This window comes from Haliaeetus leucocephalus, unplaced genomic scaffold (assembly GCF_000737465.1).
Source record: "Haliaeetus leucocephalus isolate CR32 unplaced genomic scaffold, Haliaeetus_leucocephalus-4.0 Scaffold395, whole genome shotgun sequence".
NCBI classification, from domain to species: domain Eukaryota; kingdom Metazoa; phylum Chordata; class Aves; order Accipitriformes; family Accipitridae; genus Haliaeetus; species Haliaeetus leucocephalus.
The window spans coordinates 6,263,534-6,281,624 of record NW_010972831.1 but is presented as its reverse complement, the minus strand read 5'-3'; the positions used below and the strand labels follow the sequence as shown (position 1 = coordinate 6,281,624).

General features: G+C 38.3%; 1 protein-coding gene across 1 annotated transcript in view; it reads right to left on the bottom strand.

Moving 5' to 3' along the window:
- Positions 1-1,966: 1,966 nt before the first annotated feature.
- The window catches only part of MED13 (mediator complex subunit 13), a 56,333-nt gene continuing 40,208 nt past the window's right edge, over positions 1,967-18,091 (bottom strand). The window contains exons 14-30 of the mRNA XM_010573778.1: positions 17,829-18,043; positions 17,161-17,357; positions 15,021-15,937; positions 13,428-13,595; positions 12,104-12,327; positions 11,340-11,529; positions 10,354-10,819; positions 9,478-9,697; positions 8,638-8,829; positions 8,264-8,487; positions 7,663-7,805; positions 7,276-7,434; positions 7,004-7,189; positions 6,660-6,808; positions 6,242-6,415; positions 4,939-5,039; positions 1,967-4,221 (exon numbers count right to left, since the gene is read on the bottom strand). Coding sequence (XP_010572080.1) covers positions 4,089-4,221; positions 4,939-5,039; positions 6,242-6,415; positions 6,660-6,808; positions 7,004-7,189; positions 7,276-7,434; positions 7,663-7,805; positions 8,264-8,487; positions 8,638-8,829; positions 9,478-9,697; positions 10,354-10,819; positions 11,340-11,529; positions 12,104-12,327; positions 13,428-13,595; positions 15,021-15,937; positions 17,161-17,357; positions 17,829-18,043 — 4,058 coding nt within the window. The 3' untranslated portion in view covers positions 1,967-4,088. The remainder of the gene's footprint in view (positions 4,222-4,938; positions 5,040-6,241; positions 6,416-6,659; positions 6,809-7,003; positions 7,190-7,275; positions 7,435-7,662; positions 7,806-8,263; positions 8,488-8,637; positions 8,830-9,477; positions 9,698-10,353; positions 10,820-11,339; positions 11,530-12,103; positions 12,328-13,427; positions 13,596-15,020; positions 15,938-17,160; positions 17,358-17,828; positions 18,044-18,091) is intronic.

The window sequence follows — 18,091 nt, the reverse complement described above, 5'->3', positions numbered from 1 at the left end:
CACCGACCGTCGCCGTCCTCTTCCGGCGCGGGCCGAGCGCGTCACGGCGGGAAGTGAGGTCATCCCCGCGCGGCGCGGCGCGGCCGGCGGGAAAGGCTGAGGGGAGCCGGCAGGCCGCGGCCCCGCCCCCGCCGCAAATAAGGAGACACCACAATCAAGGCTTCATGAATAATTTATTCCATTTGAAATTTTTTTAAAAAGTATAAACCTTTTTCATTTCCTCAATCACAATTTGTACAACTCAGTGTTTATGGCATTCGGCAGCAATAGTGTTTGTTCCTTAATCGCTTTTTTTTTTTTTTTTTTTTTTTTTTTGTCATGATAAATACGACGACTTGGCCCATGGCGTGTGGCGGCTGTGTGAGAAGGTCGAACAGCTCCCTCGGAGTGAGCCAGCCGTGCCGGGAGGGGCGGGGAAGGTGACATGTCCAGCAACGAGGCCGCAGGCTGCGTGTGTGTCGTCCCGACCCAAGCGCTCGGCCAGGTCCTCACGTCCAGTTGACTCGGAAAAACCTAAAGCTAGATTAGTAACGTCCTGAAAAAGTGACCCTGAGGATTGTGGTAGGTCCCAAATCCAGTTTTACTGTAAATTAAGCTTTACTCCACTGAAAATAAAAAAGTACACCCACAAACAGTAATTAAAAAAAAAATAAAAAATAAAAAAAACAACAACCAAGAACCTTTTAAGTATGAAGCATAGTCCTGGGTCCTTTACTAAAAACAAAACCAAAACCTTCCCAGCTGGAGGTTGTCGAGATAGTAATGTCATACAATGTCACCTAGTTAACGAATTCTCAAAAGAAACCCAGATCAGAACATTGTTTATGCAGCATTACTATCAAAACAGAGTGATATGCTGTGCCATACTGTTGTGCAGCAAATTATATGGTGCAATAGCATTTTTTAAAACATTTTACTCCTATTTTTGAAAGCTTTAAAATAATGCAACATAATATTTTGATATTACAGTATTAACAAATAGTGCTTGATTAAAGACATCTGCAAGTCTTCATAGCAACACATGAAGTTAAAATTACCATCAGAGGTAAATATAGAAATACAATAATCTGCGCCATAACTGACAGCTAAGTAAGAACATAGCTGAGGATTTAAATATAAATTCATTTAATTATTTCAGGAAACGCTAGAAAGATCTAAGTGTTACAGCTACTTGAAAGTGTAAGGGTTGTTTGCAAGTACAACTGGTGGCCTGCTGGTCTAGCAACAGGGTTTTCAGAAATCTGATTCCAACAGTAGCGAGTCAAAGGTGACTAAATGGCTTAAATACAGCAGTGGCTATGTTAAAATACGTATTTTTAATCGGAATGCAAGGATCTCAGATTCTTTTTTCATTGGATACTCAAGAGGAGGTAAACCTCCACAGCTACTAAACAGAGCACTGCCAGGAAGAGTATTTTCTTGCAAGACCATTTTGAAAACCTATAGCTGAAATTTTCAAATATTTAAGCTTGTACTTGCTAAAGAACCCAAGGTACTGGATTGTGACAATTTCATTTATAAACCACCTATTATGTGCACTTAAAATAGTTAAATGAAAGTAGCTAACAAGAAAGTATGCCCAATGTAGTAGTTGGCTCCATGGTGCTGGCAAGTTTGATATGTACGTTGCCAGCTGTGACTATCGCTCCAGAAATGGCCTTCCTAATCTTTTCTAGTGGTTACAGTATTATAATTTACTTTAACTGCATTTGGGGAGGGAGCAGGAAAGTGGCAGCTTTCACAGTTGGAGAGTTTCACAGGGAAGGCTGTGGTCCAGGTACACCAACATTCAGGCAGCCGATTCACTTACCTTTATGGATACAAGTTAGATTTAACACAAAGAAAGCCACACCAAAACCCAGCCCCTGGAACTTGGCTAGCTAAGCCAGGGTTAAAAATAACCACTTAGCAAAAAAGCTTAAAAAAAAAAAAAAAAACAAAAAACAAAAAAGATAGGACATATGCTTTGAAAATTCCAGTTTTAGGAGCACTTTTCCACTTCAAAAAAATCTCAGCCAAATGAGAAAAAACCTTCTGTAAGACAATAATGTGCTGTTTAATCTGCAGTGCATTACCGTTATCAAGACAAAGTAATGGGCAGACCCAGTTTTTAACTCTATTTATCAAAATATGCTAACTTCTGATTGCACTTATGTTATTTTGAAGAAATGACTGAAAATTTTCATCACCAATTGTACAGCTTCTTTATACAAAACCAAAAAAGTTGCTAATATTGTATATACATGATTCAAGGAGACTGTCTATATGAAATATTATCTCAGGCGGGTATTTTGCATTTACAAGACATGATTTTCATTAACACAGTAAGTTTTGTAAATGCAAGCTAATTCTTCCTTGTAGAGGATTAAGAGCGGGTGCACAAATGGATCTTAAAACTTGCTCCTTTAAAGGTTTAAAACAGTGAGACGGACAGTATTAAGACCCAGGACATGGGTTATCACAACAGGCTCACGTGAGCACTGCAGGAGTTAAGTTTTTAATCTGGCAGTCAGATGAGGAACCCAGAAAAAAGCATATGCAGTTGCTCTTCAGCACCCCTAGGGGCTATTTTAGAGCATCATCAGACATTTGGCATGTGCTAGGATAAAGGAAGGAAACTACTAAGAAAAAATGGTGACTGTAGATAGAGGGAGACGATTACGAAAGCCTTGTGATTTGTCAGTCCCTTCCTTAGGGAGGGCTAAGCCTCCTTGGCACATGCCCCAGCCAGAGCCTGAAAAAGGGATATGGGGAAGGCCATACACTGATACTTGGGACCTTCACCACAGTGCCAAAAATACATGAAAAAGGAAAGTGTTCAGGGTTTCGTGCTGTTTTTTTACTAGTGGAATAAAATCTGAATACCAGAATTCACTGAGAATCTATATACACCACATTTTAGTTAAACACACACCAATCTTAAAGTCAAGATTGACTATTTTTGCATTTGTAAAATGGCTAGAGCTGGGCTAAATTTCAGCCTTACAAGAGACTTTGGATAAGATCAGAGTTTTCTGTGTGTTCCGCCTCAGATTCATGTTTTATCGCAAATGTGGAAGAAAATAATGCAGTCACCACAGTGCCAAGAATATCTAGGTAAACAACAATGCACAATAGATATTCTTGTAGTATTAAAACTTGTATACTGGAAATAGATCTGAGAATCTAGCCACAGCCCTGAACCATAACACAAACTTCAGTTGAAGAGTTTATTCATTTTATTCTCACTACAAGTTAAACCACCTACAATTCACTTATATATTGCCATTGTTACTCTGTAAAGGTGTGATATAAAATGCTGTAAGACCCGGTACCTTTTCAATTTATATAAACACAGTGAACTTCATTACTGTACATGTACTCTGCAACTACAGCTTAGCTGTAAATCCCCCACACACAATGGTATGGACATTAACCCCTCTATCCCCATTAAACTGTACATCAAGACAATACAAATTTACTGTCCCCACCCACCCCTTACAAAAAAATAATACTCTAAAAGCAACCTACTGCAACTTTTAATTAAGACGATTACATATATTTTAGACCAATTGCTTTAAAGCAAGAAGGCAGTATAAACCTTCTAGGAAAATTTTTATAAAAGAGGTTAAGAAATATAAGACAATTTATACATTTAAAAACTTACAATAAATAAGAGATGCAGGCATTTTTGAATACTAGATACTATAATCCAATACAAGAACATCTTGATGTTCTGAAGCCATAGGTTGAAACTTATTGTTCCTCATGTTTCTTCTCATCTCCATGCTTTTAATATTCATTAACCATGACCGGGTACTATGGCTCATTACTCTTCACAAATACTGTGGCTGGGGAAAAATGGTTAATTTTGCTACTAAAAATGTTATAATACACTTTCTGATCATCGTTCTAAAGCGTCCCCCATAGTCAATGACTCAAAGACAGTAGGGCGATAGGTGCCCCTCTCACAAGTCAAAACAATATTTGCTGGAAGTAACAAGATTCATACCCCATCACAAACAACTTGCACTGAGAAGAATTATAACTTAGTCCTGCAGTGAAATATCCCTTTTCCTCATTTTTGTCTTGCAAAATTCAGGTGAAGATCACAGCATATTCATGATAAAGTTATACAACTGATTCAGCACCACAAAATGAATTGGGAGACATGACCGTCTGTCCTGGGTTGCAGGATCACAGGTTAGCCAGGAGAGTGCATTGTACTGTTCCAGAACAAACCTGAAAAGCAAACAAGCTTCCATAAAGCCAACAGATTTTCTCACCAGTATTTTACAGTCCTAATTTACTATAATCCAGTTTCTTTGGCATTAAAAACATAAATAGGTTTGCCAACATTCTGAAATAACAGGCCTCCAGAATTATTACTAGCAGTTCAAAGCTAAACTTTTTCAGAGGAAAACTGTCATTTTAATTGTCTATGCTTAAGTAATGTGAAGAGGTTCACGTATTAAAAGAAAAAAAAATAAAAAACCCAACAACAACAAAAAAACCAAACACACTGCGAAGAAAAAAAAAATCTGACTTTTTGTCAACAAGTATCCTATGTTTACATGAGTCTAGACTCTTGTACTTCAGCATTTCCACAATATTGCTGTGCAAGATTCTGGCTTAACTGTAACTATCTTCCACTGCTTTATGCACCATCTTCTGTGTTACACCTCAAACTCCCTTCTGGCTTGACGAATTCATTGTCTTTCAAATATTTTCAGTTGTAATCAACACTGATTAGTTAAAGAAGGGCTTAGAGATGTTTGGGTTTAATTCACTGTTGTGTAATAAAGCCATCTTTTAATCACTCAAAGCACAGCAATTTATATTGTCTCTGTGATATACTAAAGATATCAGCAGCGCAAAGAAAAACAAATATGTAGCTTCACTGCAGCAGTATTAAAAATGAAATGCACAATATTTTTGCAAGTGATCAATCATAAATACCTGAGCACATCAGAAGTTTGATTAGAATCAAGTGGATGGGAGTGTTTACTGTGGAGTAGCTCGTCTGATTGCACTGAAGGCACGTGGAGGTGCAAAGAGGCCTAAGAATGGAAGAAAGATGCCAGCAGTTACTGCCTGATTCAACTATTTTCTTTATTCTGTGTTGTCAGCCTGTACCTTGCAATCACCTTCTATTCTCTGACATACAAGCCAAAACAAATCTTATACCTAGGCCATCAACAAGTTCAGGAATTATCAGAATATAAAGGAAATGCATGCAGATCCCTCCTAAAAGCATAGTGCTAGTAACAATATATTTTAGGAAAATTTTTTTTTCAATCCCTTTGCTACATTAAGTGATTATTAAAAAGGCAACTCAAGTGGCCCAAGATGTCTAGTAATATACAGACTTGGAAGTTCAGTTGCCTTCTGTAAGACTGGTCTATTTATTTTCCATATATAGAGTTGCTTAGGGTAAATAATAAATCCTCTATTCAAAAAAAGTGTCTTATACCAAAGCCACAGCTGAACTTAGGCCAAGAGAAACTGCTAATCCAGACACAAATAAGACCGCAGAAGATATATCTGTATCATTAGAAAATAAAGCATAGTATTAGAGGTGCTAATTTAAGTCAAAAGTGAATAATGTTAATACAGAAAGTTTCTCTGTGTGGTAATGTGTAGCCTTAAATGTGCCAAGTATGTCTTGATTGTGCTGTAAAAAGATAAAGGGATCAGACAATATCCAGACAGATGATATAAAGGCTATCACTTGGCAACAGACAACATGGAAAACCTAGCTTTTATGCTTTGTGCAATACATACAGAGGGTTTTTTTGGTTTTGGTTTTTGTTTGTTTTTTTTTTACCCAGTGTAAATGAGATATTACATTACACTTATGTACTTCCCCCTCTACCACCTGTCCCCACAGGAGTCTAGCATTAACCAGAGATCTGTCTAGAAACTCAACCTATTCTTACAAAAGACCATAGCACAAAGCCAGAAAAAGAAAGGAGTCCAGACTACTGCAAAGAACTTATCAGAAGAGTAGAACCCTTCAGAACATTTGCTACTTCCATTAATAATTTTTCTTCCCTTAAAAAAAAAGTGAACTTTAAAAGCCAAAGCTCAAAAATTTAAACCCCTACCTCTCTTGAGGTAAAAGCAGACATATTCTAAGCAACATGCACCAACTTTGTTTTAAACATAATAGTTCTCATAATTCAGATCCCTGCACACTGCACAATTTTCTATGACAGACTGTCCAGGAAGACGGCTGCAGAGCCTGCCGAAGTTACACTACCTTAAGAAACAAGGGACACTGATTTTGTGCTTGAGGACACGCTGACCAAAACCAGTCAGGCAATGGACCTGCTTTGGCAGTTGACACAAAATAACCAAGGGCCAATGGCTGCTGCAGTATATTTGTTACTTCATCGTGAGATTCTGTTGAAAGCAATCTATCTGTACCTTGACCCTGTAAAAAAACAGGCAATGGTTTCATATTAGGAGAGCACAAACTTAATAAAAATTATCTGTAGCTTTCAAAACACAAAGCATTTTGAAACATCCAAGCATGACATGAATCTTGCAAAGACAATCCAATATCTAATCGATTCAAAACATTTCATAGGAACCTTTCATTCCATAAAAGGAAATTAGCAGATGGAGAAAAACCAAACAAAACTCACACACAACTCTGTATTTCCTCTAATACTTACCTTGCCCATATCACCTCCATGGGGGTAGTGGGACCCTGGAGAATGTACAGGGGATCCAGTAGGGGATGCAGGAAGAATATTTATAATATCAGGATCAAGATCATCTCCAGTGTCTAACAAGTCAAAGATTCCCATTCCATCTGCTCCATCTAGAAAACGAACAAGACCAGTGAATTTCTACAGTTTCCCTATGTACAGGATATGACAACGCATTCCGAAATCAAGTGATTTTCCATATAAATCTTGTGGGTCATTAGAATAAACAGTCTTATTCTTATTATAGGGGGAGTGACGAGGCATTTTTTGGTTGGTTTTTAAAACAAGAATAAATCCAATCTACTAACCATTGTTTGTGTTAAAGGCCAGATCCAAGTTTTCAGTGGTGTAAGTTGACGATGCTACTTGCACAGATGCAGATGTGGGAAACACAAGTATATGAGTGCATGATGTGTCCTGTGGGGTATTCAGCTGAGACGTCTGCATATTTAGAGTGGTGCTGCGTCCAAATACAGAGCCAGTCGATACAGAATCTTTAGAAGAGAAATGAAGTATTTCTTTAGTTTTGCTAAACCTGAGCTATTTGCTCCCTTGCCAAAAAAGAGAGTTTCTCAAATACCTGGCATAATAATGAAGGACCCCTGTGGTTCCATTGCCACCAAACAAGCACTGAGAATGCTGGGAGAGTCTGCAGCAGAGATACCACACATTCTGCACATGTCTTTTAGTCTCTTACTAAGGGACTGAAGGTTTCGGCGACTCAGCAAACAACTCCAGTCTGAGGATATAAAGGACATAGGTTTGCCTAGAAGAACAGTGCTTGCTGCAGAATACCTATTTCACATGTAAGTGTGTGGTGCAAACTTCACATGCGTTAAGCTTTGAATACACAAAGCAACTCTAAAATTATTTAGGTTTTCTTCCAGAAACAGGGGCAGACACTTTATATGCTTGAAAAAAGAAAGCTTAAAAATCAAGTTTTAGACTCTAAACATGCTAATATTACCTTTTAATTCCCCATGTCCTATTCTTCCTAAACGGCCTATTACAACTCTCCATGGCAAAGAGCTCATCTGCACAAGTCCCAGGCACCATTCCCAGAGTTTCTGAAGACCAAGTCTGCGGGCAGAGCCCTTTTTCCTGCGAGCTCTAGAATTAAGAAAGAAGGGAAAACAAAACTAGAACTCATCTGCAACAAGTTTTTATTGCCGCATTTGGGACTTCTTATTTGTATTAACCTGAACATCCACAGGACCCAGGAATGTTAGTATTGTACTACATCAGTTGCAACTTTGGTTTGCTTGCATTTTTTTTTAATTAATCACACTCCAACACTGACATCAAAAGCCAGCAAGTATGTGTGGAGAGTACGAACACACATACAAAAACACTCAAGAATTGCATGAAACCAAATAATGTTCTTCTAGAAATTTAACTCAAAACAATATGCATATAATATGGAAAATATCCATTTGCTTTAGCTAGTTTTGCAATATAGTGAGTCTACAAAAGTCAGAGTTATTTTTACAGCATCATAAACAAACATTCTTCAGGGGAATGAAAGAAGATACACGTGCTAAAAATTAATTTAACAGTTTCGTTCTTACCTGTTTGGTACATCAATATTAATTATGCAAGTTTCTAACTGTTCTCCATAGAGATCTGTACAGGATGCAAGAAGCCATCTTTGATCATGAGACAAACAGTAGCCTACAAAAAGTACGTTATACTTCTGGCCAGCTTCTCCAAACGTTTCTCCTAGTTCTGTTTGCTTGTCCTTTACAGGAGCCAGTATAAAAGGAGGGGTGTATAGTCGAATACACTCAGGTCTCTATAAAAGATGACAGAACAAACAATAAAGTTTCAGGAAGCAATTATTCCTAAGAAATCTAGTTAGTCAACGTGAAAGACACCAGTGATTTAATAAACACGGACATTCCTCTGATCTGCATATTTACACAATCACGTTAACAATACTCACATCAGGGCTCTTAAGAGCAGTTTCCATGGCTAAACCTGGGCCAAAGCCAGTTAACGTTTTCACATTGGTGGAAGTTGGAAGAGGCCTTCGACACTGAGTAAAAGCTGAAAATGCCAAAGATTTTAAATGCTGAGTGTAAATCTGCCGGTCTTCATGTTTCACAGGTTGTAGAAGGTACTGACATGGAACAATCTAGAACAGATTACAGAGGGGAAAAAAAAAAAATTACTGTTTCATCATTAGATTAAATGGCTTTTGAGATAGTATTTGGGCATGCTGCTTTTAGAATTTTACTTTGCAATCAAATTTCTCTGGTTCTTGGACATCTCCTGCCACTTCTTCCAAAGCTATGTGGGACTTCAAGCAATTATTCTCACTGAAATTTTCCTCAAGGGAACAAAAGAATTTGTTTAGAAGAGAATCTTAATGATGCCTCCAAAAAGATGTCCTCTCTTAACTAGTTCTGCAGCTGCTGACAACGTTACAGTTGGATGTCTATCAGGAAGGAGCACTGGCTAAAGCCCAGCAGGGTCAGGCTGGCAGCACAGATTCTGGTGATGGGACAAGCAGCTTTCCTGTACTTCACTCATTACTGGAGCAGGCCACTACATTTCCTCTGAGATAAGACTGATGAGTTTGGAATCTACTACAGGATTTGGCTTTGGTTAACAACACCCAAACTGCTTTAAAAACTATAATTTTAATGATTTAACAGCTGTGGAACTGTAATCAATGTTTATAAAGCAAATTAAACTTTCACCTTGAGGGCGTTATTGCCTCCAAAACACAGCCAAAGGCAAAGATACATTGTTCAGCATGTTTCTATAAATGTTGGCTCACCTGCACAGAAATTATATTCTTGATGTTAGGAGGAAGAACCTGAACCATCTCTAAAAAGCAGCGCAGAAGTCCAAGTGTCCACAAACTAGATGAGCTACTGTTCTCATCCTTCTTTTCATATGTAAAAGGATCAATTATGTAAACTACAATTGCAGGTGGATAGGTGATAGCATGTGAATCTCCATCTGTAGGGACTCCAACTTTATCACGATCCATAGTGCTGGAAATGAAATTTTGAAACCAGTTACAAAAAGATGACTTTTACGATGGTTTATTTTTACTGTAAAACTAAGATCAAATTGTCAAATATTAACCTGAAAGACCTTTGAGTCAACTGTGGTGTAAGAAACAGTCTTTTTATTTCATTTTTGTATGTGAGCTTATCAGCAATTCAGTATCACTTGTTTCTTCTTTATTACAGAAGCTCAACAGCACATGGTTCTATTGCTTCAGCCAGGGAACAAGAATATCTACAAGGTCAGTCTCTCAGTAAGAGCTGTCTTTACTACTATAACTTTGATAGCAGAAGACAGAACTTGAAGATGGTGCCAGTTACCTATTCCACCCTGCCCCTTTATTTTGAAGTGAGTAGTTTGGTGAATTTTCCCTCTTTAGAGAAAGACGTAAAAAGACAACGTTTATTTTTGCACCACAGCAGACATTGAGATGCAATTAGAACTGCAGCTAAGACTGGAACCGAAAAGTTCAGCTCCACCATGAATGAATTCTCATTCTCCCTAAAAAGCAGGCTGGCGACTAGAAGAGAAATACAGGATTTTTACTGAGGGGACGAGAGCGGCGTTAATAAGTTCACATTAGTGGAGCTGAGGGTTGGGGTTTTTTTGCCGAAGAACGTTTGACTCTGCAGTTCATTACCTTTCAGAAACCTCTGGATGGGGCTGTGCAGGTGCTGAAGTAGTATCTCCAGACATCCCTGCTGTTTGCAGTGTTGGCTGTTGCTGCTGTCCTCCTGTTTGTCCATTTTGGACTGTTGCAGCCTGAGTGGGCAGAGAGGCAGAAGTGGTATTGTTCATACTGCTAAAAGGTGGAAATGAAGAAGGCTTGCTTGTTGGTATCCCACTGCCTACATTGGCAGAAGACGATGATGGGGCAGTGGTAGTCAACGTTGAATTAGCTGTAGTTGCTGCAGAAGGCATGGCACTGTTTGATGTCGCTGTCATAGTACTACTGGTGGGAGCTGCAGGAGCAGACGATGGAGTGTTAGGATTTCCAGTGTTAGCCGTCACTGGGGGCAGAGCAGAGGCCGGCTGGCTAGAGGGAGGGACCAGATTTGTTTGGGAAAGTAAAGAATTGTCCAAAGGCTGAGAAGCAAGATAAGGACCTAAAACCAGAAAAAAGCATAGATTTTATATTGCAGCTGTTTTTAAGCATTCTTCACCTATTTAAGTCTATAGTTTTAACAAAACAGAGAGCAAACCTCTAGCATACATTTTACCTCTCAAATAAAAATACCTGTATTAAATTTTCAAATTCCAGTATAAGACTCTTTCAGAAATATCCAGAAATCTATTTTAAGAAGAATTTTTTTTCAGCCATGTTGAATTGCTGGAAATCACTGCTTAAGAATCTAAGTCACCAATACAAAAAGACAACCACAGTCCCTGTCAGGCAGCAACACTGCCATTCCCTAAAGATACTGCTAGATGATAAGAAGTCATTTTAGCACATATCTAAATATATGGGGGTTTGGGATTGTTCCCCCCGCCCCCCCCAAGCTTAAAACCAGAAAACTACAACAAACAATAAGTCTCAATGAATAAATGCGATGATTTCTTCTCCTCTACTGGAATGGAGCAAGTGGTCATTATATGAAATAAGAAACACTAAAAAGAATTTCATACCTAGCTCGTATCTGCAAACTTGGGCATATAGTTTGAGTTTGGAAAATGCTTCATTGTTGGCATTAGCTGTCTGTGAGAACCATTCTGTGACCAGCTTCTCAGAAAGTTTCTTTGAAGCAGTAGGTCCAACTCTCATGATCCCGTCAGGCAATAACTTACAGATAGGTCTGTGCTGACCAAGCCTGCATGACTGCAAAGAAGGTAGAATAGAAGATGCAAGGTAAGGAATCTGTAAGCCCTAAAAACTGTTAAATATCACGCAAAGGGTCATATATAGAGAGACAGAGAACTCATAGTTTAGTTATGATATTCTAAAGTAATGTTTTAATTCTAGAATACTACACCAGTATGAAACATTGTATAGTGATTTTATGGTTTAGTTTCAGGTTTTCCTAAATGCAAGAAAAACAGGTTGATACATCATCTACTCTAGTCTTAATCACAATCCAAGTAATACATGCATTTAATTAATTAATTAAATGTCGCTAAAACAATTAAAGTGGTAATACAGAGTTTCACCACTGAGTGGCGTTTCTCAGATAAAGATTCTCAAAACAGCTATTACTAAAAGAAATGGTGAGCAGCATGAACAACCCTTATCTTCCAAGTGCCCATTCCTAAAATCCTTTCTAGCAGCTTTCCGAGATAGCATTCTGTGCAAGTGTTTACATCATCCGAGACAAGCTTGATAAGTAGTTATGAGTATGTATTAGAAACAGTCTTTCAAAAACCCATTTCACTGCTAACTGCCATCAATAATGTACCTCATATATTGCAGTCAGATCCCTAAAGAAGCTTTTTGCTCCATTCAGCAGAGCCTCATTCTCAGGGCACACCACAACATAAGCAACATCTCTTTGAGATCCGTAAGGTTCCAACATCAGCCTCTCCCAATAAGGTAATGCAAATGGAGACAGCACCAGAAAATCGTAATCATATCCCAACAAAAATGTTGGGATTGGCAGTGGTTCTGGGGACTCATCAGTTCCTGGAAAAGCAAGACACATTTTCCAATATATTAAGCAGAAAGCTTAAAATTAACACCCTGCTTCTAGGAAACATCTAACAGGAACTAGCACAGATTATACAACAGAATAGTTCTCATTTTAACAGATACAAATGAAAAACGTGCATGTATGATCCAACCCTCTGCAAAAAGCATCAGCTAATTATTTTTATTTGAAATCTCTCAGAGCCTCAAGAAGTTCCACAGTCGTTTAATATTTCTATCAGTATATAGACAATCAGGAACAGATCTTTACTGTCCAGGAAGCCTTCCCCACAGGGTCTAAGCAATCAGTGATCAGAAAAAAAGAAAAAAAAAAAAAAAAAAAAGAGGGGTAAGAAATGTAAATAGTCTAAGCAGATACATAAAGAACCACAGAAGGAAAAAACCAAAAACTTAAGAACATGCATTTACATGTACTCTAAATATATAATTACCATGTTCTAAATATAGCTACAAAAGATCTGCTGGTGAAAGTTCACTCTTCTACATAGTGGTAAATCAATCTCATATGCTAATGAAGTCAGTTTAAAGCTTGAGTGCACAAAATTTACCTTGTATCTGCAAATGTGCATCACGTGTTGGCCACTCCAAATATTTATCAGAGACAACACACTGGATAACCTCAGATCTTCAACATAGTTCTGAAACTACTGAGCAATAAAGCACACTTTTTCAAGCATTTCAAAGCTAGTATTTTTAACTACGCTATTTTTAGAGTAATTAAAATGGAGTAATTCTTTTGAGTGAAAAAAACAGAGCAATTACTCTGTTTTTAACATTAAATCCATCTTTTCAATTTCAGTCCCTCAGCTGGAGAAGTGTCAGGTGTATATAAACAGTGCAATTTAAGCTGTTAGTTTTAAATACACATATCTTTAATTCATTTACTGTTTTAAGGAATATAAATATTTTCTGTTTTTCTAAAGAGTAGAATTCTCCCCTGTCTAATAGCTCTTGTTAGTTTAAAGAAAGGTCAAATGCTGTTTAGAATTCCAATAGGCTGAACAGCATCCAGACACTGAGGTTTGGTGGCCGGATCAAGCAGAGATTAACAGACAGGAGTCTACACAGCAGTTTACCGTAAGAGCCTCTGCCAGCCATTTTGTGAAACTGTTGCCACGTGAGGGGGCCTTGCACACCCCAAGACCGGACTGTTCGCTTTTTCTGAATTGCGTCCTGAAGAACTGGCTGGAGCGAGAGGAGCATACGAAGGATGTCCTGGGAACACTGCATGCTCACATCCACAACTGAAAGGATGAAAAAAAATTGTCAAGGCCTACTGCAACAACAGGATACAATAAAGTCCTCCACAAACAACACAGAATCCTAAACCACCTTGATTTTAAATAAAGTCACTCTCTTCTGAAATGTAAATGCAGGCCACCCAGAGGCCATGATATAAAAAGTTAAGCACACTGATTTAGAGCTCTCCATCTTTCCCTTCTAGCCACTTGCGAAAAACATAGATGATTTTTTTTTTCCTGTAGAGCTTTTTCCCTTGAAAGCCTTACTATCTTATGATTTAAATTAAGGGAAAAAAACCGTAAAATTAGAAAAAAAAAACCAAACAAGTTGCACAACCCTTAAAACTACAGGATTTTCCCTCCAAATAAAGGAGGGTTAGGCAGACTGCCACCCAGTGCTCACTTCTATGAAGTCGAGGGAAGCCTCAAACAGTCACAGTGTGTTTCATCAGCTTGCAACCACTATGCCATCTAATGCACAGTGTTTAAGATAAAAAGCTGACACAAAATTTGGTATGGCTATAATTTCATAGCCTTCCATATAAAACTATCTTTACATCTTTTTATCCTAAATACCAAGGTCACAGTAACACCAAGTCTTCTCCTGGGTGCCTGAAAACATTGATTTATCTACAGCCTGGGCTTTTAAACTTAAGCCCCCACCGATACACAGAAACCTAGCTGTGTTTTACTGTTAGTCCTCCTCATTCTCGTTAACAACTATGAATCGCAGCTAACGGCTATCAAAGTTTCATACTTCACTCTTCACCCCGCTCGAGTTGCTGCTTGAAAAGACTATTATTGAGAGGAGAAGTATGCAAATACACACAATAAAAGGTATTCCGTGAGACAGTATATCATTAGTCAGGCCCTAGAAAGAAAAATCCAAGAATCTCTGGCAGATCCAACATACAGTGAAGGCTACAATAATGCTTTATTTGCCACACATGCCATTAAACTACCACCCCCCGCTTAAAGAAGGGGGGGAAGCCAACTGAATCATAAATCTTGTTTAATTCTACCACAGTAGCCTTGACAATACAGTCACCATTTGAACCACCTACACTTCCTATGTACACTCATTCCACAGAGCCTCTGTAGATGCAGTCACCAAAAGCTGCTTTAAAAGAATAAGCCTAGTAAAGTGTTGTGGACAGTTACTGTGGTCTTACATTATACTTCAAATTTATGTTAGGAATTTACAATTGATGGTAGCCAAGGCCTACACTCTACTTGGTGTATGGTACCAGCACAGAATGTAAAAGGAATGGCTATCCTGAACACTGTTAAAATAGAAGTTCATGCAAGCATGCAGGTGGAAGAACAGTCTTAAGCATCCAATAGTCACAAAGGAAAAACACAAAAAAATGAACCCTTAAAAAAATTCATAGGTGGACAAGTAGAAAATAAGCCATTTTCAATATTTACCATTTCTTTTTGACCAGTGGTGCAAGCAAGTAGTTTTCACAAGTGCTTCATCGACTTTCCCTCCTGACATATTGTCCATGAACTGCCGTCCATGTTCCAAGGCTAAGTAGCAGTCATTGCAACAATCCCTTTCTTCTACACGTACCAGGTTGCTAACTGCACCAACTTTGGGAATGGAATCTTGATCTGCTGCTCCAAATGGTGAGAACAAGTTGGTGCATTGATCCTGCAGCAACAGTATTAACTCATCAGGCAGCTTCTCAGGTTCTTTCAGTCCTCCACTGCCATGTTCAATAGAAGTAGCTCTGAGAGCTTCAAAGCGTTTTTCTGCTTCTTTGCCGCATTCCGTATTACGTCCTAGAATATCCAATTCATCTTCAAGAAACAGGCCAGAACTGTTGCCAAATTTTCTATTCATAACAGCACTGAAACCACAGGTACACCTATACTGGGCCTCTTGTGTTGGATCAGGAATGTAAACTCCAACATCAGCACCTTTGATGTTCATATTGCAAACACATATGCAGCAGCTGTCAAAGTTACAGTCTTTGAAGAGATTCATAACAGACTCTGAGAGGATGAGATTCACATAAAGACTGTGTGCCTCTGGAATAGAAGGCACAGTTGCAGGTTCAACAGAATTAAGCGGTCTACATGTTGACGGTGTGGAAGCTGGTGAATATAAATCAGAGTTCTCATATTTGACTGAACCCTGTGCACTTGCAGGTCCACCAGCTCCACGAGGTGTTCGAGGAGTCCTTGGTGTTCTAGGAGTTGGGAAACGAGGGGTGGAAGGAGAAGGGAGAATTCCAGCTCCACTGTTACTGGGAGGTGCGCTACTTGGTGGCATCCCAAATGGAGTATGAGTCTGTGGTGTGTATGCAGGGCCATACTCTTGATCCATAGTGCTTCCATCACTAATAGCAGCCACAAGAAGAAGGAAATACTTTAAGTGCACAACATACTGGTTTTGAAGTTTAAGTCTCAAATTTCTAAAGAAGGACCTTCCTAATTAATATTTGCTTTTTTAAACTAGTCTTTCATAATCCACAGCAAGATTTTCATTCCCCAAGGAACTTCAAGAGCATTTGTTCTAAATGACTTTGCAGGACTCCCACTGACAGCACTGTTAAAGAATCTATCCCTGCCTCCTTTCATCTTTTCCTTTGCACAAAGCTTCCAGGAAACAAGTGTGGTCAGAATAAATTATAAATTCTGTGGTTGTACGGAGTCTAAAGGACATCTTTTTTGTTCATGTTTTATTTACACATTGTGTTGACACACACTAAAGAAAATATACCAGGTCTATCAACAGCAGATTCAGCTGGATCCACGAGGAAAGTATCACCTGGAAACGTTTAACATTTTCTTTCCTAAGCAGCTGAGTGTCTCCAAAGACCTATAAGGCTAATGTGACCTGGAAACATATTGCTTATGAATGACCCTAACAGAAGCAAGGTCAGTATTTCCTCCAAGATTTAATATTCATTTAATTTTATCAATAAATACATAGCCTCATTGTTGCCTAATCCATTTATACCAGCTACTAATGCAGAAGAGAACAAGGAATAAATATCTTCTTCAAGAACTGCCAGCAAGACTGTCATTACCAAATGCAGATTACAGAAATGCCTACTGCAATACTACTGTTACCAGGCAATGTCACACTGGGCATAGCTTCCAATCAAAGGAAATGTTTTCCTAGTCCCAATACAGCTGAGATTACTGCTATTTAAGAAAATAATTTAAGAAACAGAAGCACCACCTACTAAGTGCTTACAGTACCTACAACACCACCGCAAAAACAAAGTCCCAAGTTTACATTTATCTTCATTGTTCATTACTTCATTACTTATTAAAACTGGACTTGCACCATTAAGCTTCCCCAAGAAACCCTTAAATGAGACAACGAATAAAATGTATGCACAGTTAAGAAGCTCTTTGAGAAGACAGTCTCTTACAGTAAGGTTTAATCATAAGGATTTTTTTTTAAAGGCTCTTGTCAGTTGTATAAGCACAGTGTGTCTTCACAAATATTTCTCATTACAGATTTACCAAAAAAAAAAAAGTAGGGGTACTACCTATAGTGTGGATAACTGACCACCTTACAAAGCTTATACATTTGTGGTACAGGTCATACCCGTCTTTGATGAATGGCATGGCAGGTCCCGGAGGAAGTAAATCCAACTTTCCCACAGTCCAACTCTGGCGATAAATGCATTCTTCTGGCAGTTTGATGGGAGGAAGACACTGGCTGGGAAGCGTCTTCAGTGGTGCAAACATGGAACATCCCACTAAAGCTTGACAATTCTCAGGTTTATAAACATAAGAATAATCCTAGAAGTCAGACATGGTAAAGCATCAACATGTAAATTATTATGTAATTACATGTAAAATCACTTCAGCAATTAAAATGCTTCTCAAAAAAACGTGACTAAGTTCAAGCAGTAGTTCTTTAATATTAATTCCCAATATAGCTGCAAAAAGAGAAAGTTAAATTTATATGAACATCATTCGCACCCATAGTTCTCCAAAAAGCAATATGCCAACACAAAACAAACAATGTACTACAATTATTGAAATGCATTCCTTCAGCTTACTAATGACTAATTATGTATTACTCTTTCTTGAAGTTCAAGTGGTAAAATACTATATACTACTTACTAGAATGTGCATTACCTACCCCAGTATAATGCAGGACACAAGTTACAAATTGTACTTGATTTCCCACAGTTCCCATTCAGGATTAAGTAATAAACTGAACAATAATCATTAGAAACATTTATCAGGACTATCAGGACTACCTACCTTTATTTCAGCAGGTTTGGGGCTGCAGAAACCCTCATCTACTTCAATTCTGAACTGAGCTCCCACACTAGAGCTATTCCCTTCAAGTACTGTTCCTCCAAGTGTAGTGTCCATACTGCCATATTCCTTATTATTCATGTTCATTGGAGAAAATCCCATAATATGTTGTTCCAGTGAAGGTGGAGTTGGATACATTTTATGGAGATCTGCAGTGCCTAATTCCAGATTAGAAGTAGGCTTTAGAGCATGAAAACATTTTGAAG